At 46.2% G+C, this 14,946-nt stretch overlaps 2 protein-coding genes across 4 annotated transcripts; both read left to right on the plus strand.

Annotated features, from left to right (window-relative positions):
- Positions 1 to 663: 663 nt before the first annotated feature.
- On the plus strand, positions 664 to 8,115 carry LOC119275046 (proline-rich receptor-like protein kinase PERK8). Of its 3 annotated transcripts, none has more exons than XM_037555822.1 (16): positions 664 to 1,042; positions 1,807 to 1,917; positions 1,985 to 2,089; positions 2,160 to 2,741; positions 2,868 to 2,933; positions 3,005 to 3,103; positions 3,194 to 3,313; positions 3,412 to 3,600; positions 3,679 to 3,762; positions 3,840 to 3,914; positions 4,000 to 4,104; positions 4,210 to 4,581; positions 4,789 to 5,055; positions 6,204 to 6,602; positions 6,695 to 6,938; positions 7,011 to 8,115. In XM_037555822.1, exons 1-16 carry the CDS (start codon positions 985 to 987, stop codon positions 7,645 to 7,647), a joined length of 3,513 nt encoding a protein of 1,170 aa, XP_037411719.1. In that variant the 5' UTR covers positions 664 to 984; the 3' UTR covers positions 7,648 to 8,115. The 3 variants fall into 3 exon arrangements, with proteins under 3 accessions (XP_037411719.1, XP_037411717.1, XP_037411718.1); XM_037555820.1 differs by having other exon boundaries at positions 665 to 1,042; positions 3,397 to 3,600; XM_037555821.1 differs by having other exon boundaries at positions 666 to 1,042; positions 3,008 to 3,103; positions 3,397 to 3,600.
- Positions 8,116 to 9,318: 1,203 nt separating this feature from the next.
- On the plus strand, positions 9,319 to 13,320 carry LOC119275047 (pentatricopeptide repeat-containing protein At5g16860-like). Its single transcript, XM_037555824.1, has 2 exons — positions 9,319 to 9,676; positions 10,490 to 13,320. Exon 2 carries the CDS (start codon positions 10,531 to 10,533, stop codon positions 13,189 to 13,191), a length of 2,661 nt encoding a protein of 886 aa, XP_037411721.1. The 5' UTR covers positions 9,319 to 9,676; positions 10,490 to 10,530; the 3' UTR covers positions 13,192 to 13,320.
- The last annotated feature ends 1,626 nt before the right edge of the window (positions 13,321 to 14,946 follow it).

Here is a 14,946-nt window from a genome sequence, read left to right on the forward strand (position 1 = left end):
CTCGGCCGACATGGCCCCGTGATCCACCGGCACAGTGCCCGCGTCCGTGTCCGTGGCACCGCCCGCGCGCGCGCACGGGCAAGAGAACCTGGCGCTCAATTTCAGGGGCTCGTGCTGCTCCCATCCAAACGCAAAGCCACGGCCACTGCGTTGCACTGCGTACGTACGCACAGTGGTAAAGCGACAAGCTGGGGTGGTCGGAGCCGGTAATTTTCCCGGACCAGGCTGGCGGGAGGACAAAGGATAACCAAAGCCCCACAGTGAGAGGGACGGACGGACGGACTACGGGCTAGCTGGATTAATTGCAGCGCACTCCCAAAGATCTACATTTGCATTTGCGTCTCGCGGCGGTACCACAACTAGTTCGTGGTACTAGCGTCCATGGTTAAACTAAACCAGGCCAAGATCACGAGATTCTTTCGGCCTCGTGCAGCAAGGTGGTGGTGGTGGTGGTGCGTGGGCGAGGGCACGGGCAGGAAGTAACGAATGTTTTCTCACGTCACCCGGCCATGGCCGTCTGTCGTTGGTTCCTTGAGCCGGGCTACCAGGATCGCCACTGCTTTCTCCTTTATTTTTAAAATTATTTACTCTGCTAGGGTTCTCTTTTTAGGGCGTGTGAATTTACTTGTAGTAGCTGCTACCACTTCTAGTACCACTACACAGTTTCTTCCCCTTGCGGCCTTCAAGTACTGGTGCTATACTGTACGAGTACTAGTGGTGTTTGGTGCCTCGGCCACCTTCCCCTCTTCCTCCTCTCCCTCCCTCGCGCTGCTCTTCGCTACTCCTTCCCTGTCCCTCCCTCCCCACATGGGCCCGCGATTGCTCATGGCTTGCTACCCAAATGGCGGTCAGGCTCCCTTCTTTTCAGCCGCTCTAGGGGCTTCTTGCGGGTGCGGCGCTGCGCCTGAACCCACTCGCCTCTGATCCCCTCCTGCTGCTGCTGCTGCTGCTGCTGCCGCTGCTCTTGCTACGAGCGACGGCGAGATGCGGCGTCTTGCCTGCGCGCTGGTGCTGCTTCTGGCTTCTCTTCTTGGATCCACAGGTGAGAAATGTTTTAGCATTGCGCAGCTTTCAGCTCTCTCCTCCTCTTCTCCCCAGGTTCCATGGCGCGGTTTGATTGGGGTGGGAAATTGGGGATCAGCTGATGTGCAGCTGCCGGACAATGCGAATTCTTGGCTGTTTCTCCATGACATTTCCCTTTTTTTTTTTTGCCTCGGTTGAACAATTTGATGCGGAAACCTGTGGGCTCAACAAATTTTCTTCCAAATGCGCAGGCTGGCCAGCTGATCTGTTGCCAGGAAACCGCGCTTCACAGTTTTTTATTCAGGATTTGAGCAACCCACAGGAGAGTTTTCTGAAGCTTGATACCACTAAACGCATGTGCTCCTTGCTTCTGAATTCTCATCAAGAGGGACGGCGCAATGTCGGCGTCTTGGCATTTCCCGTTCCCCTGTCTTTGGCTGTCACTGCAACTGCGAGCCACTTTAATTGCGTCGCATGTGCTTGCTGCTTCATCTACCTGTGTTTTTGGCCGTGATATCGCAAGAACAATTAATAATTTTTGGCCGCATGCGTCGGATGATGCAGATGCTGGGCATTTTTTTTCATGTTGCATACTTGCAAATTGCAATAATTGCTCTTGCTTTGCAACTTTTGTGGTGAAAAGACACTGGAGATTTGCCTCAGATAGCAACCTGTAGATTGTCTGATACTAAAACTCAGAGCTTAGTCATTGCACAGTTAGTAGGTAATGTACACTGCATACTTTACCTGTTCCCTGAACCTGTGTTCTTCACTCCACTCTAGGTACTGATCTGGCGCCTGCTCCTGCGGTTGGTAATTCGCCTGTCGATCAAGGACAGGCTTCTAGTCCTCCTGGACCTTCCTCCGCCCTAGGTCCAGTAACTCTTCCAGCAGGTAGCTCTGAATTTTCAAAGATCATCAGCGACATTGATGTGCAGGCCCTTACATTGATCTGTTGCAGCACCCCCTTCTTCATCAGCAAACCCTCCCCTCCAGAAGGGAGCTGTGAGCCCTGCAGTTCCGGCTGAACCACAGGCTGCACCGGCTCCGGTAGCCCCCCCTAAAGGTAGCTCACATTCAGTCAGACATGGCATTTCCAATCCTGATGTGTGCATCACTAACTGAATCTTGTGTAGGTTATAATGCACCTCCTCCGGTTGAGTCTGCGCCGCCTCCGGTCGTGTCTGCGTCTCCTCCAGTTGAGTCTGCGCCACCTCCGGTCGTGTCTGCGTCTCCTCCAGCTGAGTCTGCGCCTCCTCCGGTTGTGTCTGTGTCTCCTCCAGTTGAGCCTGCTCCTCCTCCTGCTGTCACTGAGGGGGTGCCCCCGGCAGCAGCTCCTCCGCCGCAAGCTGCAGCTGGAAACCCCGCACCAATACTTCCTGGGTCACCTGCATTGCTACCTTCAGTTCAGGCTCCTACTCCATCTGTGGCTGTGAAGCCTAATCTGCCACTAGCACCTCCTGCTTCACTACCTTCAGTTCAGGCTCCGACTCCATCTGTGGCTGTGAAGCCTAATGTGCCACTGGCACCTCCTCCTTCAATACCTTCAGTTCAGGCTCCTGCTCCATCTGTGGCTTTGAAGCCTAATGTGCCACTAGTGCCTCCTCCTTCACTATCTACAGTTCAGGCTCCTACTCCATCTGTGGCTGTGAAGCCTAATGTGCCACTAGCGCCTCCGCCTTCTGTGAACAATCAACCGGTTAGGCCAATTGGATCAGGTATATATTCTGCTAGTAACGATTCATAAGCTTAGGTTCCCGGATTCTTGATGTACCAAAAAGTTAATAAAATTGTGCAAATATGTTCCTTCCCTCCTTATTCACTCCTGCATTCTCCCTCTCTAGGTAATGATGTCCCTCCGTATCCGCCACCTGAAGGCATTTTCCGGGCAGTTCCTCCTTCCACTTCAGGTAAATTACTTACATGGGATAGATCAAATTTGACAAGCTGCATATGTTTTACCATTTACCATTCTTCTTAGTAGTTCCTCTGGAACATGTGAAACCTCCAATTGCGCCACCTATTATTGCACATGCACCTCAACAACAAGCGCAAGCTCCAAATGCCGAGCATAACAATGGTGAGTATCAAAAAAAATTATGTTGCTATTTGTTTGACAATGTTCTTACATGTCATTGTTCTTAGATATTGAACTTCATGTTTATTGTAGGAAACACGGTACCCCCAGCAAATACTTCCCCTCCTGCAAGTGGTAAGAACCATGACATTCGACCTGCACCTCCACCAAAGGAACCTAATACTGCACTGGTTCACAAATCACCAACTAGAGGTAATCTCAAAAAAAAATAAAAAAAATTGGCAGCTTGTTTGTGAAAGACAATGTATCTTGACTACTGAAATTCCTGATTTCAGGGTTTGTGCCTGCAGCTAGTCCTCTGCCCCACAACACAAATATGCCTACACTCCCGAGGAATGCATCAACGGTTCCACATGCTCAACCCCCATCGTTAGGGGTAGCTCCTAAACCAGCACCCACTAGCAGATCTCATCCTCCGACACCAACGAAAGGAGAACGTCCATCATTTCCCCCATCTTACCCACCACCCCATGCTCAAGGTTCGGCATAATGCCTTTTGAAAAACCTAGCGATTATCTATTGTGAGTGTTAAGATTCTCAAAAGTTCAGTGTTATAGGTCCTGAGGTCTCGCGAGCTCAACCTCCACAGCAGGTTGGGGCTAAAAGGCAAAATCATCATGCACCACCACCGATGATTCAAGGTAATGGTAGTTCTTCCTTCTATAAAACATTGGTTTCATTTCATAGTACTGAGACTTTCATTGTTTTTCCTGTCCAGGCCATCCAAACCTCCATGTGCATCCTCCATCTCCTCCACCAGTGTCACCAAAGGGCCCCTCTGATGGCAGCAAAAGTACCTTCAAGCCTTCTTGCTTTGCATTGTTTAGTATTTGTCTCCTGATTTCAGTACAGATCTTTGAAGCTTCAGTTATTTTCAGGACCTCGTGTTTCTCCTACTCTTCCACCAATTCCTCCTGAAACAGAACCCAAAGCACCATCAACTCATCCTATTTGGACATTGCCCCCACCACCACCTAATTTAGGTACATTTGTATTCTCATACCTTTGTCCTTTCAAACTTTATATACTGGATCTGTGCATATTGGGTAATACTGATGATTCTTACCTAGTGAAGCGTTAATATGCAGATTGCAAATCGTTAGTGTGCCCAGAGCCTCTAACGGATCCACCCGCGGGAGCTCCATGTGCTTGTGTTCTACCAATTAAAGTTGGAATCCGTTTAAGTGTGGACCTTTATTCATTCTTTCCGTTAGTTTCGGATTTTGCCGACGAAGTGGGATCTGGGGTACACATGGCACGGCGGCAGGTTCGTGTTATGGGTGCAAATGTGGCTGGCGATCAACCTGACAAGACAGTAGTTCTTGTGCATCTGGTACCAATGCATGTGAATTTTGATAAAGCTACTGCCTTGTCGACATTTCAAACCTTGTGGAGCAAAAAGATTTCTCTCAAACCGTCAGTTTTCGGGGACTATGAGATTCTCTATGTTGTCTATCCAGGTATGCATTCTTTGCATGTGTCCTTGGACTCTCTTATTTGGTTATTTGTAGTTGGTCAATGCTACCAGCTATTTTCAGTATACTGTAGTCATTTGATTGATCTCATAAACATCAGTGGATTCAGTACGTCATGCTCATCATATCTCATTGTTAAGCATTTTGAACTTCTGCACTAAGAGTTTCACCAAAGATTTGTATTTTGTTCAGGGCTTCCTCCTTCTCCACCTTCAGCACCAGCTGGTGCATTCGGCAACAGCAGAAATGCAAGGGCAATGAAGCCCCTGGGGGTTGATGTAGGAAAACCCAAAAGAAAAGTGAATGGGAGCGTAATTGCAATTGCTGCTCTATCCACTGTTATAGCATTGATTATTTGCATTGTGGCTGCATGGTTGCTGATACTCAAATTCAGGGATTCAGATGACATAGCTCAAGGATATCCACATAGTGCAATTCCCAAAATTTCCAGGTCTTCCGGTATGTGTACATGTCCTTCTAATATCTATAATCATATTATATTATGATGTTACTTGGCTTAGCTGTTCGATTGACAGCAGAACAATAGCTGCACATTTTCAGCCAAGTGTTTCCAGTTCCAACTGGCTATTGAATTCAATGTGTCCTATAGGCAAATATTTCCAACAATGCCCTTTGGGAGGGAATACCGTATAGTTGGCATATTTTATTGTGCCACATGAGATACAGCCTTGGCCTCCGATGCAGCATATATGCTTTCGAACATCCCATATAGAAAAACTGCACCCCATAATCATATTTTCAATATTTTGTCCTGGTCGTATACACTAATTCCTACCGATAAAATAGACATGTGAAGCCATGATGTTATCCTCGTATAATCCTTCCACAGACCCCACCTGATGTGGGAGCTTCTAGCACTGGGTCTGTCTTTATAGAAAATGGAAGCTTCATTATCCCCGGCGTCCCCACCATCCTTCATGTAATGTCTACCTTATTGAATTGGAAATTACTAATGTTGCGAGGATTAAATTAGCCACTGCCTCTAAATTCGTGCGCTATTCTCAAGGATTTACTTATGGGACCATTGCTAAAATTATAACGGGCATCTGTCTCTCAGCTCACAGAGAAAGTGTTACTTCTAAATGGATGATTTTGAAAGTTGATTCTTAATCTAACGGTTAATTCAGTAGCTGCAAATGTTAGAAATTAGGTTTAGACATGTGCAGCTGGTCAGTTAAACATTTCTACACACAAAGTTGCACAAACGTTTTTGTGCTACCGTAGATTTGATGATGTGCAACTCGGTTGACCCAGAAATAACAATTACTCAGGCGAGTGACATATTAAATCTGTATATGCCAAGCATATTTTTCAGATAATAATAAGTCAGAATGGAAAAATCAATTTTATTAATTTTCTCAAAAGATCAAAAAGGGATAACCCCAGCCTCTGCATCATTGTGATGCACACAGCCAACTTTTAGTAAAAAGATAGTCCACATTTCAAATGCTAACCCACAGTGTTTATGGTAACATTTCAGATGAGGCATTCACTTCTGAATGTCATGTATCATTTTGTTGTTAAAGTAATATCTGTCCATTTTTACCAGCAACAAGTTTCCATCCTGAAACACATCATGATTGCAGGGACATGTAACACACTTTTAGCTGGTCGCCGTAGTACTCAATCAGGTCCATCAAGTTCACTGGGGTCAAGTATGGCAGCATACACAGGGCAGGCAAAGACATTCAAATTTGCTGAGATAGAAAAGGCTACGAATGGCTTTGATGATTCGTCGATACTTGGGGAAGGTGGCTTCGGTTGTGTGTACCAAGGGACACTTGAAGATGGAACCACAGTTGCGGTAAAGGTTCTGAAAAGATTTGATGGCCAAGGTGAACGAGAGTTCTTGGCAGAGGTTGAGATGCTGGGACGATTGCATCACCGAAATTTGGTCAAGTTGTTGGGCATATGCGTAGAGGAGAACGCGCAGTGTCTGGTATATGAACTTATTCCAAATGGCAGCGTTGAGTCCCATTTGCATGGTAAGTATGTTATTGTAGATTTAACTCCGCCAGCATATAGAAGTGTCAGCAGTTGGTTGAAACTAATTACTTAATGTGTTGGCTTATTGTAGGAGCCGATCGCGAGATAGCTCCACTTGATTGGAATGCACGTATGAAGATAGCCCTGGGGGCAGGGCGGGCACTAGCATATCTACATGAAGACTCAAGCCCTTGTGTGATTCATCGTGATTTCAAGTCAAGCAACATACTGCTAGAGCATGATTTCACACCAAAAGTTTCAGACTTTGGACTGGCCAGGACTGCGAGGGGGGAGGGGAACCAGCACATCTCCACCCGTGTAATGGGAACATTCGGGTAAGGACTATCTCCTCCTCGACGTCTTGGTATAGTTTTAAACATGGTATGATATTCTGTCTTTCTTCTCAGTTATGTTGCACCGGAGTACGCCATGACGGGCCATCTTCTTGTCAAGAGTGATGTATACAGCTATGGAGTCGTATTACTTGAACTTCTCACAGGTAGGAAGCCTGTGGACATGTCTCAGCCTGCAGGCCAAGAAAGCCTAGTCGCATGGGCTCGCCCATATCTGACAAATGTGGTGGGCTTGCGTCAAGCTGTTGATCCACTTCTTGGCCCTAATGTGCCACTGGACAACGTGGCGAAAGCAGCTGCCATCGCATCCATGTGTGTACAGCCTGAGGTTGCACACCGACCGAGCATGAGCGAAGTTGTGCAGGCCTTGAAGCTTGTCTGCAGCGAGGGTGATGAAGGTTTTGGTTCGGGAAGTTTCAGCCAGGAATTGGCGGCTCGTACGACAGCGGCTCATGATGTAACTGGCATGGAAGCGGAGAGGGTGCTATTATCTGAGATGTTTGGCTCAACACCTGTCTTTACTCCAGCTGCTGATTCAGGTTCTTTCCGCATGCAGTCCAGCTCCGGCCCTCTGATGACAGGCAAGAACAAGAAGTTCTGGCAAAGGATGCGAAACTTGTCGAGAGGTAGTATGAGCGAGCATGGTGCCTCGCCAGATTTTGAGACACACTCACTGTGTAGCAATAGGTGAGTTTTTTGTGCTCTGTCCAGCTTCCAGTCTCGACAAGATGAATATTCAGATGACTGGACATAAGGAGTTTGAAGACCTAGTTTGTGTACATTATGCGTGTGGAGATAAAGACTATATATAGTTACGGATCAGCAGAGTAGCAGACCGGATCATGGGTTATGGATCACCGGAGGCTTGAATAAGATTGGCTCAGATCTGGTTCTTCATTGAACGGGTTCTGCCGTACTGCTATGTGGCCATACACAGATACGCCTGCCTTCCGATTTTTACCGCTTCTGTTTTTTCAGCATGTCAGTTTGAGTTAGTTTGTTTTCCCTTTTGTTTGGTTAGCTGTTTGGTAGGAATTGTCAATGTATAGATTTTGAGTTTTTTGGACTGCATTTGGCCATGTGAATTTCAGCTTCATGTACGCTAGCATTTGCTGCAATGAAGGTGATAGCTTCTCAGTGTTGTGATTATTTGCTGCTTCACAACTTGTTTTACTAGTGAAATTCTTTCCTGAAGAAAGTATGCAGTCTAACTCTGTCAGTCTCCTCTAGTCAGATTGGATATATATATATATGGTAATTTTTGCTGGGAACTTGTTAAGAACTGGTGCATTTTGAACTGGAAACTTGGATATGTGCATCTAAAAAATTCTGAGCACTTTAGCAGAATACATGAGTTAGCTCCAAGGGCACTTTCTTTTCCTGAAAAGTTTCACTTCATTTTTCAGTAGTGGATCAAAGGTTTCAGCTCGATGCTGCAAGTTTCCTAACACCTTTTGTTCATTTCCCATCACAGTTTTCTCTCTTCTCCGTTTCCCCTCTCTGCGTGGTGTGAAACTGCTGTCATCACGTTGTGATTACTGAATTATAATGTTTATTTAGTCCTTGATTAAACAGAGTAACAGCACAGACTTTTAGAACTAGCAAAACTAAACCCTTGGGGAATCAAAACCTGGATCTTGCCGTGAAAAGGACACGAAAGGATAATCAGAGGTGTTCAAAAAAAGAAAAAGGATAATCAGGAAATTATAAGAATGATAATGATGCAGTTCTAGGTGGTGACAGGCTGCAGGTAGAAGCTCCCTGGGGGCTGGGGTGACAAAGCAGAAAGAGACCGGCACTGAAATGCCCAGCCATTAGCTAGGGTCCAAACCTAATGAACACACGCTGTCAGGAGTCGTTGTTAATCACTCACATGGAGTGAGTACGTTTGATCAGGAAAAGGATCCCACTGATCTCCTTTGCAGCTGTCAAGAATCCAAGATGCATGAGCTCACTGCTTACCTTGGTATGGTGCTGCTGTAGTTTGTTGTGCTCTCTCCTGGGGGTCGCCGTTTCGCTCCGCGATGGCGACGTGCAAGTGTTTGTTGGATTTGTAGGGGCTAACGGTGGATCAAGTGTTGGAGAGTGCGGGAGGACCAGAAGGAGTAGATGGACAGAGTCGGAGACGGCGGCAACCGGCCGAATCGGCGGAGCCGGCGACCACGGCGAGACGTCGAGGGCGGAGGTTTTCTTTTTCTTAGAGAAGTCGAGGGCGGAGGTGAGTGCGAGGCCGAGCCCGAACCGGAGCTGGGCTCGGCCCACCACGAGTTTGCTTCCGTCGACCCCGCTCCTTGCAACCCGGCCCAACCAAAGCCCGACCGACGACGCAAAAGATTTGGGCCACGCCCTCTCGCTCCTCCTCCTTCCAGCGCGCCTCTCTGTTCTGCTTCTTCTCTTTCTTTGTGCTCACCCTCCGCCGCCGCCCTAGCACGGCGCCGCACCCGCACTCCGCCTGCTCGCCAGCTCCAGCCAGCGCTTCAACCTCGACCGGCGGCCAGCAGAGCTTCGCGCGGCGCCGCTAGGCCGTTCCCTGGAGAACACAACTTATTAGTAACCGGAGCAAAAACCAATCCCTTCCTCTTCCTCCAGCCGGCAGCGACCCAGCCGTGGCCGGCGGCCAAGTGGGCAGCGGGGCTGGGCTAGTAGGCAGAGACGGGCGATCGTCAAGCACTGGAAGAGGCGGCGTGCGTGTGATTCAGCGAGTCCCTCTCTCCCTGCTGGTAATATTGTGTTTCCTTGCCTCTCCCTGCCCACTTGCGATGTCCGTCAGTCCATGTGTCATGTGTGAGATGGATGCGTCTCAATCTTGAACTTAATTTGAGTGTCTGGAATTAAGCACTAAATGGCAGTCCATTCTGATTTGCACTGCAATTTTCTTCTTCTCATTCATTCTTAGTTGCTTTTATTAGTATTGAGAGAAGGGCAGGGAGGTACTGCAGACTGGAGAGTGCCATGGTTGAGTAGCTTGTTCAACTCAGGCATGTAGTATTTTGTAAGCAATGTGGACAAGAGAGATGCTATTTTCCACTATAGTTTTTTTTAGAACAAGGCTCAAGAAGAGCCCGGCTTTGAATTAACAAAGCCATCAACCGGCCAGGATTATATCGAACAACAATGAAAAAAGAAAAGAAACAGCGAGACGATACAAGAGAAATGCTATTTTCTAGTGTAGTTTTTTTTATTGGAACAAGTGGGAGGCGCACAATTCGCCAAATTTCATTTCAAACTGAGCTCAGATACATTGTGCAGCATGAATGCTATTATGCTAAACCCAGGACAGTCTAGATTAACAAGCTTCTGAGCGAAAGGACAACTAGATTGCCTGTCAGCTAGTTTTATGCACGCAAAGACAGGTTCTGATCCGAACTTTGCCCCTGCGACATCTAGCTCTGCCACAGCAAGGCTTGAGGGCGTGTGCATTTATTTTCTTGATCTTTGCCTGCTCTTCTTTTCTGCTCCTTACATCAATTTGTATAATTGAAAGACTATGTGTACGACACCTTCTTCTCATTTTGTTCTTTTTCGTTGTACAGTGATGCGATGACTGCTTTGAGGGATTAGTCTGCACAATATTATGCTTTTCAACTTGCCAAGAGTCACAACACCAATTGCTGTACGGTGGTTCATCTCAGTTGCAAATGCAGCAGGCTTTGGCCGAGATGTTTCTCCTGTTCATTTCGCCGCCCTGTTAAAGGAATGCAGGTCTGTGAATGCAGTCCATCAAGTTCACCAGCAGCTAATTTCTTCGGGTCTTCTTTCTTATCCAGCATCATTGTTGGAAGTGTCATTTCCACCACTGCCATCTCAACCGTTTTTATCACCGAGATCTTTGGGTACTGGTGTTGTAGCTGCTTATCTTGCGTGTGGTTCCACAGATGAGGCTCTCTCAGTGTTGGAGCATGTTGTACCGTCTCCAGCTGTCTGGTGGAACCTACTCATCCGAGAACATATCAAAGAGGGCCACCTTGACCATGCAATTGCGGTATCTTGCCGGATGCTGCGTGCTGGAACCAGACCGGACCATTTCACTCTGCCGCATATACTAAAGGCCTGTGGAGAGCTACCCTCGTACCGTTGTGGTATCACATTCCATGGACTTATATGCTGTAATGGCTTTGAGTCAAACGTCTTTGTATGCAATGCATTGGTGGCGATGTATGCCCGCTGTGGTTCACTGAAGGAAGCCAGCCAGGTGTTCGAGGAAATAGCTCAGAGGGGAATTGATGATGTCATATCATGGAATTCAATTGTTGCAGCCCATGTTAAACACAATAGTCCATGGACCGCGTTGGATATGTTCTCGAAAATGGCAATGATTGTCCACGAGAAGGCTACAAATGATAGGTCTGACATCATTAGCATTGTGAACATTCTTCCTGCATGTGCTTCTCTAAAGGCACTACCTCGAACTAGAGAAATTCATGGAAATACCATTCGGCATGGTACATTTCCAGATGTTTTTGTAGGCAATGCTCTGGTTGATACTTATGCAAAATGTGGTTCAATGAAGGATGCGGTAAAGGTTTTCAATATGATGGAAATCAAAGATGTTGTTTCTTGGAATGCAATCGTGACTGGCTACTCCCAAAGTGGGAACTTTGAGGCAGCCTTTGAGATTTTTAAGAATATGCGCAAGGAAAACATCTCAGCAGATGTGGTGACCTGGACTGCTGTAATTGCCGGGTATGCTCAGAGAGGATGTGGCCAAGAGGCACTCAATGTTTTCCGACAAATGCTCTTTTCTGGGTCAGAGCCAAATTCTGTCACAATCATCTCTGTGCTGTCTGCTTGTGCTTCCTCGGGGGCATACTCTCAGGGTATGGAAACTCATGCCTACTCTCTGAAGAATTGTCTTCTATCTTTGGATAACCATTTTAGTGGTAATGGCGATGATGAGGATCTCATGGTGCACAATGCATTAATAGATATGTACTCAAAGTGCAGAATCTTCAGAGCTGCACGTTCTATATTTGATTCTATACCCCGAAAGGAACGTAATGTGGTGACTTGGACTGTGATGATAGGTGGTTATGCACAATATGGGGACTCAAATGATGCCCTCGAGCTTTTCTCACAGATGGTCTTGAAACCACACGCGGTTGCTCCAAATGCATTTACGGTTTCCTGCATTCTGATGGCCTGTGCACATCTGTCAGCCCTGCGTGTTGGTAAGCAAATCCATGCTTATGTGGTTCGTCAACATCAATATGAAGCATCTACATACTTTGTGGCAAACTGTCTTATTGACATGTACTCAAAGTGTGGTGATGTCGATACAGCTAGGTATGTATTTGATGGCATGTCACAAAGGAATGACATTTCATGGACATCAATGATGGCAGGATATGGGATGCATGGTCGTGGCAATGAGGCCCTGGAAATATTTGACAAGATGCAAATGGCAGGCTTTGTTCCTGATGATATATCATTCCTGGTTGTTCTATATGCTTGCAGCCATTCTAGAATGATTGATCGAGGCCTGGATTACTTTGACAGCATGAGCAGAGACTACGGTGTGGCTGCCAGTGCAGAGCATTATGCTTGTGTCATTGACTTGCTGGCCCGCTCCGGGCAGATAGATAGGGCATGGAATATGGTCAAGGACATGCCAATGGAGCCTACTGCAGTAGTCTGGGTTGCATTGCTTAGTGCCTGTAGAGTACATTCAAATGTAGAACTTGCTGAATATGCTCTTAACAAGCTAGTCGAGATGAATGCAGAGAATGATGGATCTTACACGCTCATCTCCAACATATATGCTAATGCAAGGCGTTGGAAGGATGTAGCCAGAATCAGAAACCTGATGAACTCCGGGATTAAGAAGAGGCCCGGTTGTAGTTGGGTCCAGGGTAAGAAAGGAACTGCGTCTTTCTTTGTTGGAGATCGATCGCATTCTCTATCCCCTCAGATTTATGCCCTTCTGGAGAGACTGATTGATCGCATCAAATCTATGGGTTATGTCCCTGAGACAAATTTTGCACTCCATGATGTCGACGATGAGGAGAAAAATAACCTTCTTGCTGAGCACAGCGAGAAGCTTGCTCTCGCATATGGCCTCCTCACAACTTCCCCTGGATGTCCAATAAGGATCACAAAGAACCTGCGCGTTTGTGGTGATTGCCACAGTGCTTTCACCTACATCTCAAAGATTGTTGACCATGAGATCATTGTGCGGGACTCCAGTCGCTTCCATCATTTTAAGAATGGTGTGTGCTCTTGTGGTGACTATTGGTGATGGCTTCTGAGGCTGAAGCATAAACTGAAAGTGCATTCCAATTGGTTTTTGTACACAGAATGTACTAATGCACTTACCATTCTTTGCTACTGATTATCCAATGAAGAGCTGAATAGTTTCTCCTCGCCATTGCTATTTTCACAAATATTTTACAGTTCTCTTAAGAGGTATCACCTGCAGTCTTCATTTATTATGCTGATTTATATAATCGAAATCTGTATTTTTCTTGAAAAAATATGTTTTTGTCTGTCGATTCAAACGTTTAATTTTTGTCAGACCAAGTTATTAAAATCATCTGGATACATTTCAGAGGTTTATATTTGGTCATTAAAAGGTAAATCAATCATCATTGGTCCAATGCTTGACTGTCGTACCTATCAAAATCATGAAAAATAAGTTACTGCGTACCATTGCATTGGTCCTAAGTTTCTGTTCCAGATAGATTTTGCTCATCATAGGAGGTGTTACAGTGTTATCAGTTGGAAAAAAGAATGTTACAATTTTATTGTGCTAATAATACGAAATCTCAGGTTGCGACAAAAGTACTATTGCAAAATCCATGCTTTGTACTCCTTGCGTAAGCTCGGTCGTCATTCAGCGGCCCTGATGTGCTCCGGTTTGGTTCTGACCTTTTTTTGCCTTAGCGTGCAGTGACTGTTCCCACATTTCGTTCTGAGGGTTTTCATACGCTTCTGAGATAGGAGCATCGACTATGACTCTTTCGGGGTTTTTTTTTTAGTGCGATCAAAAGCCAGGTTCCACTATCTCATTCATACGATCAAAAGACAGGTTCCACGTGTTCAAAAAAGAAAAAAGACAGGTTCCACTATCTCAGCGACAAGGGAGCATAGAGTTATCCGTGTTCAACAAAAGAAACTAGGTAGCACCTACTGCTAGCAACTGTCAGTGTTGTGGATCAAAAAGGAACCGAACAAATTTATAAAAAGACACAAGCAACTCAGGGCTTCATTAGAATTTCCAAACTAATTCAACCGACACAGACAGGACCTAGGATCAACAAGGGAAACATACAAATTGTAAGCTCCATTTGGCCTTCTCGACCTGAATCTCCTGGGCATCCCCCCTCGGATATAACTGACCATGTTTAGCAACCTGGATCATCTTATTTCCGGCCAGGGTTATGAATAAAAATCTCCAGAAAAGAAGTATTCTGAATAAAACTGGTCAAATAGTATCGCCTTGCAAAACACGGGGCATGGTGATGGCGTGGCCTCTCAACTGGTTGAGGAAGAAACATCTACCTTTGTTCACAACAGATCAAACAAGTGAGAAAAAACATGTATCCGAAACTTGCTTTGGATATTCAGTAAAGCCCTTATTAGTCCCAGTTAGATTTTTCCAATAATAGTCCAGTTAATCCAAAGCTCATTCTGCTGCACTATAGTCTAGTCGCTCAGTTGGATAAAGTTAAGACATTCCATTTTTGAAAACCAAGCACTTCTGAATATACTTGCATATAATAAGCTCTATGTCTCAGTTATAGATCTGTACCGTTGGGAACGATAAACCTTTAGATTAACAAAGAGAGTTCACATGATTTGGCGATTTTTTGTTGAAAAGGACCCCCCGGCGAACGCAATTGGCAAAAAAGACCCCCTTCGAGTAAAAATGACAAAAAAAAACCCGCGGGTCCTGGCGGCAGGCGCGCCAGGCGACACGTGGCACCTGCCGCCGCGGCGTGAGGCGGCCAGCCCTGCCGCCACTGGGCCAGGCGGCAGGCTGTGTGCAACGGCT

This window comes from Triticum dicoccoides, chromosome 3B (genome assembly GCF_002162155.2).
Source record: "Triticum dicoccoides isolate Atlit2015 ecotype Zavitan chromosome 3B, WEW_v2.0, whole genome shotgun sequence".
NCBI lineage: Eukaryota > Viridiplantae > Streptophyta > Magnoliopsida > Poales > Poaceae > Triticum > Triticum dicoccoides.

Bases quoted from the DNA above. Each gene is read 5' to 3' on its own strand.
- LOC119275046 (XM_037555820.1), top strand. From the start codon at position 985: ATGCGGCGTCTTGCCTGCGCGCTGGTGCTGCTTCTGGCTTCTCTTCTT. The intron at 2,934-3,004 runs GTAAATTACTTA...CATTCTTCTTAG, and splicing joins AGTTCCTCCTTCCACTTCAG to TAGTTCCTCTGGAACATGTG. The intron at 3,314-3,396 runs GTAATCTCAAAA...TCCTGATTTCAG, and splicing joins TCACAAATCACCAACTAGAG to GGTTTGTGCCTGCAGCTAGT.
- LOC119275047 (XM_037555824.1), top strand. From the start codon at position 10,531: ATGCTTTTCAACTTGCCAAGAGTCACAACACCAATTGCTGTACGGTGG.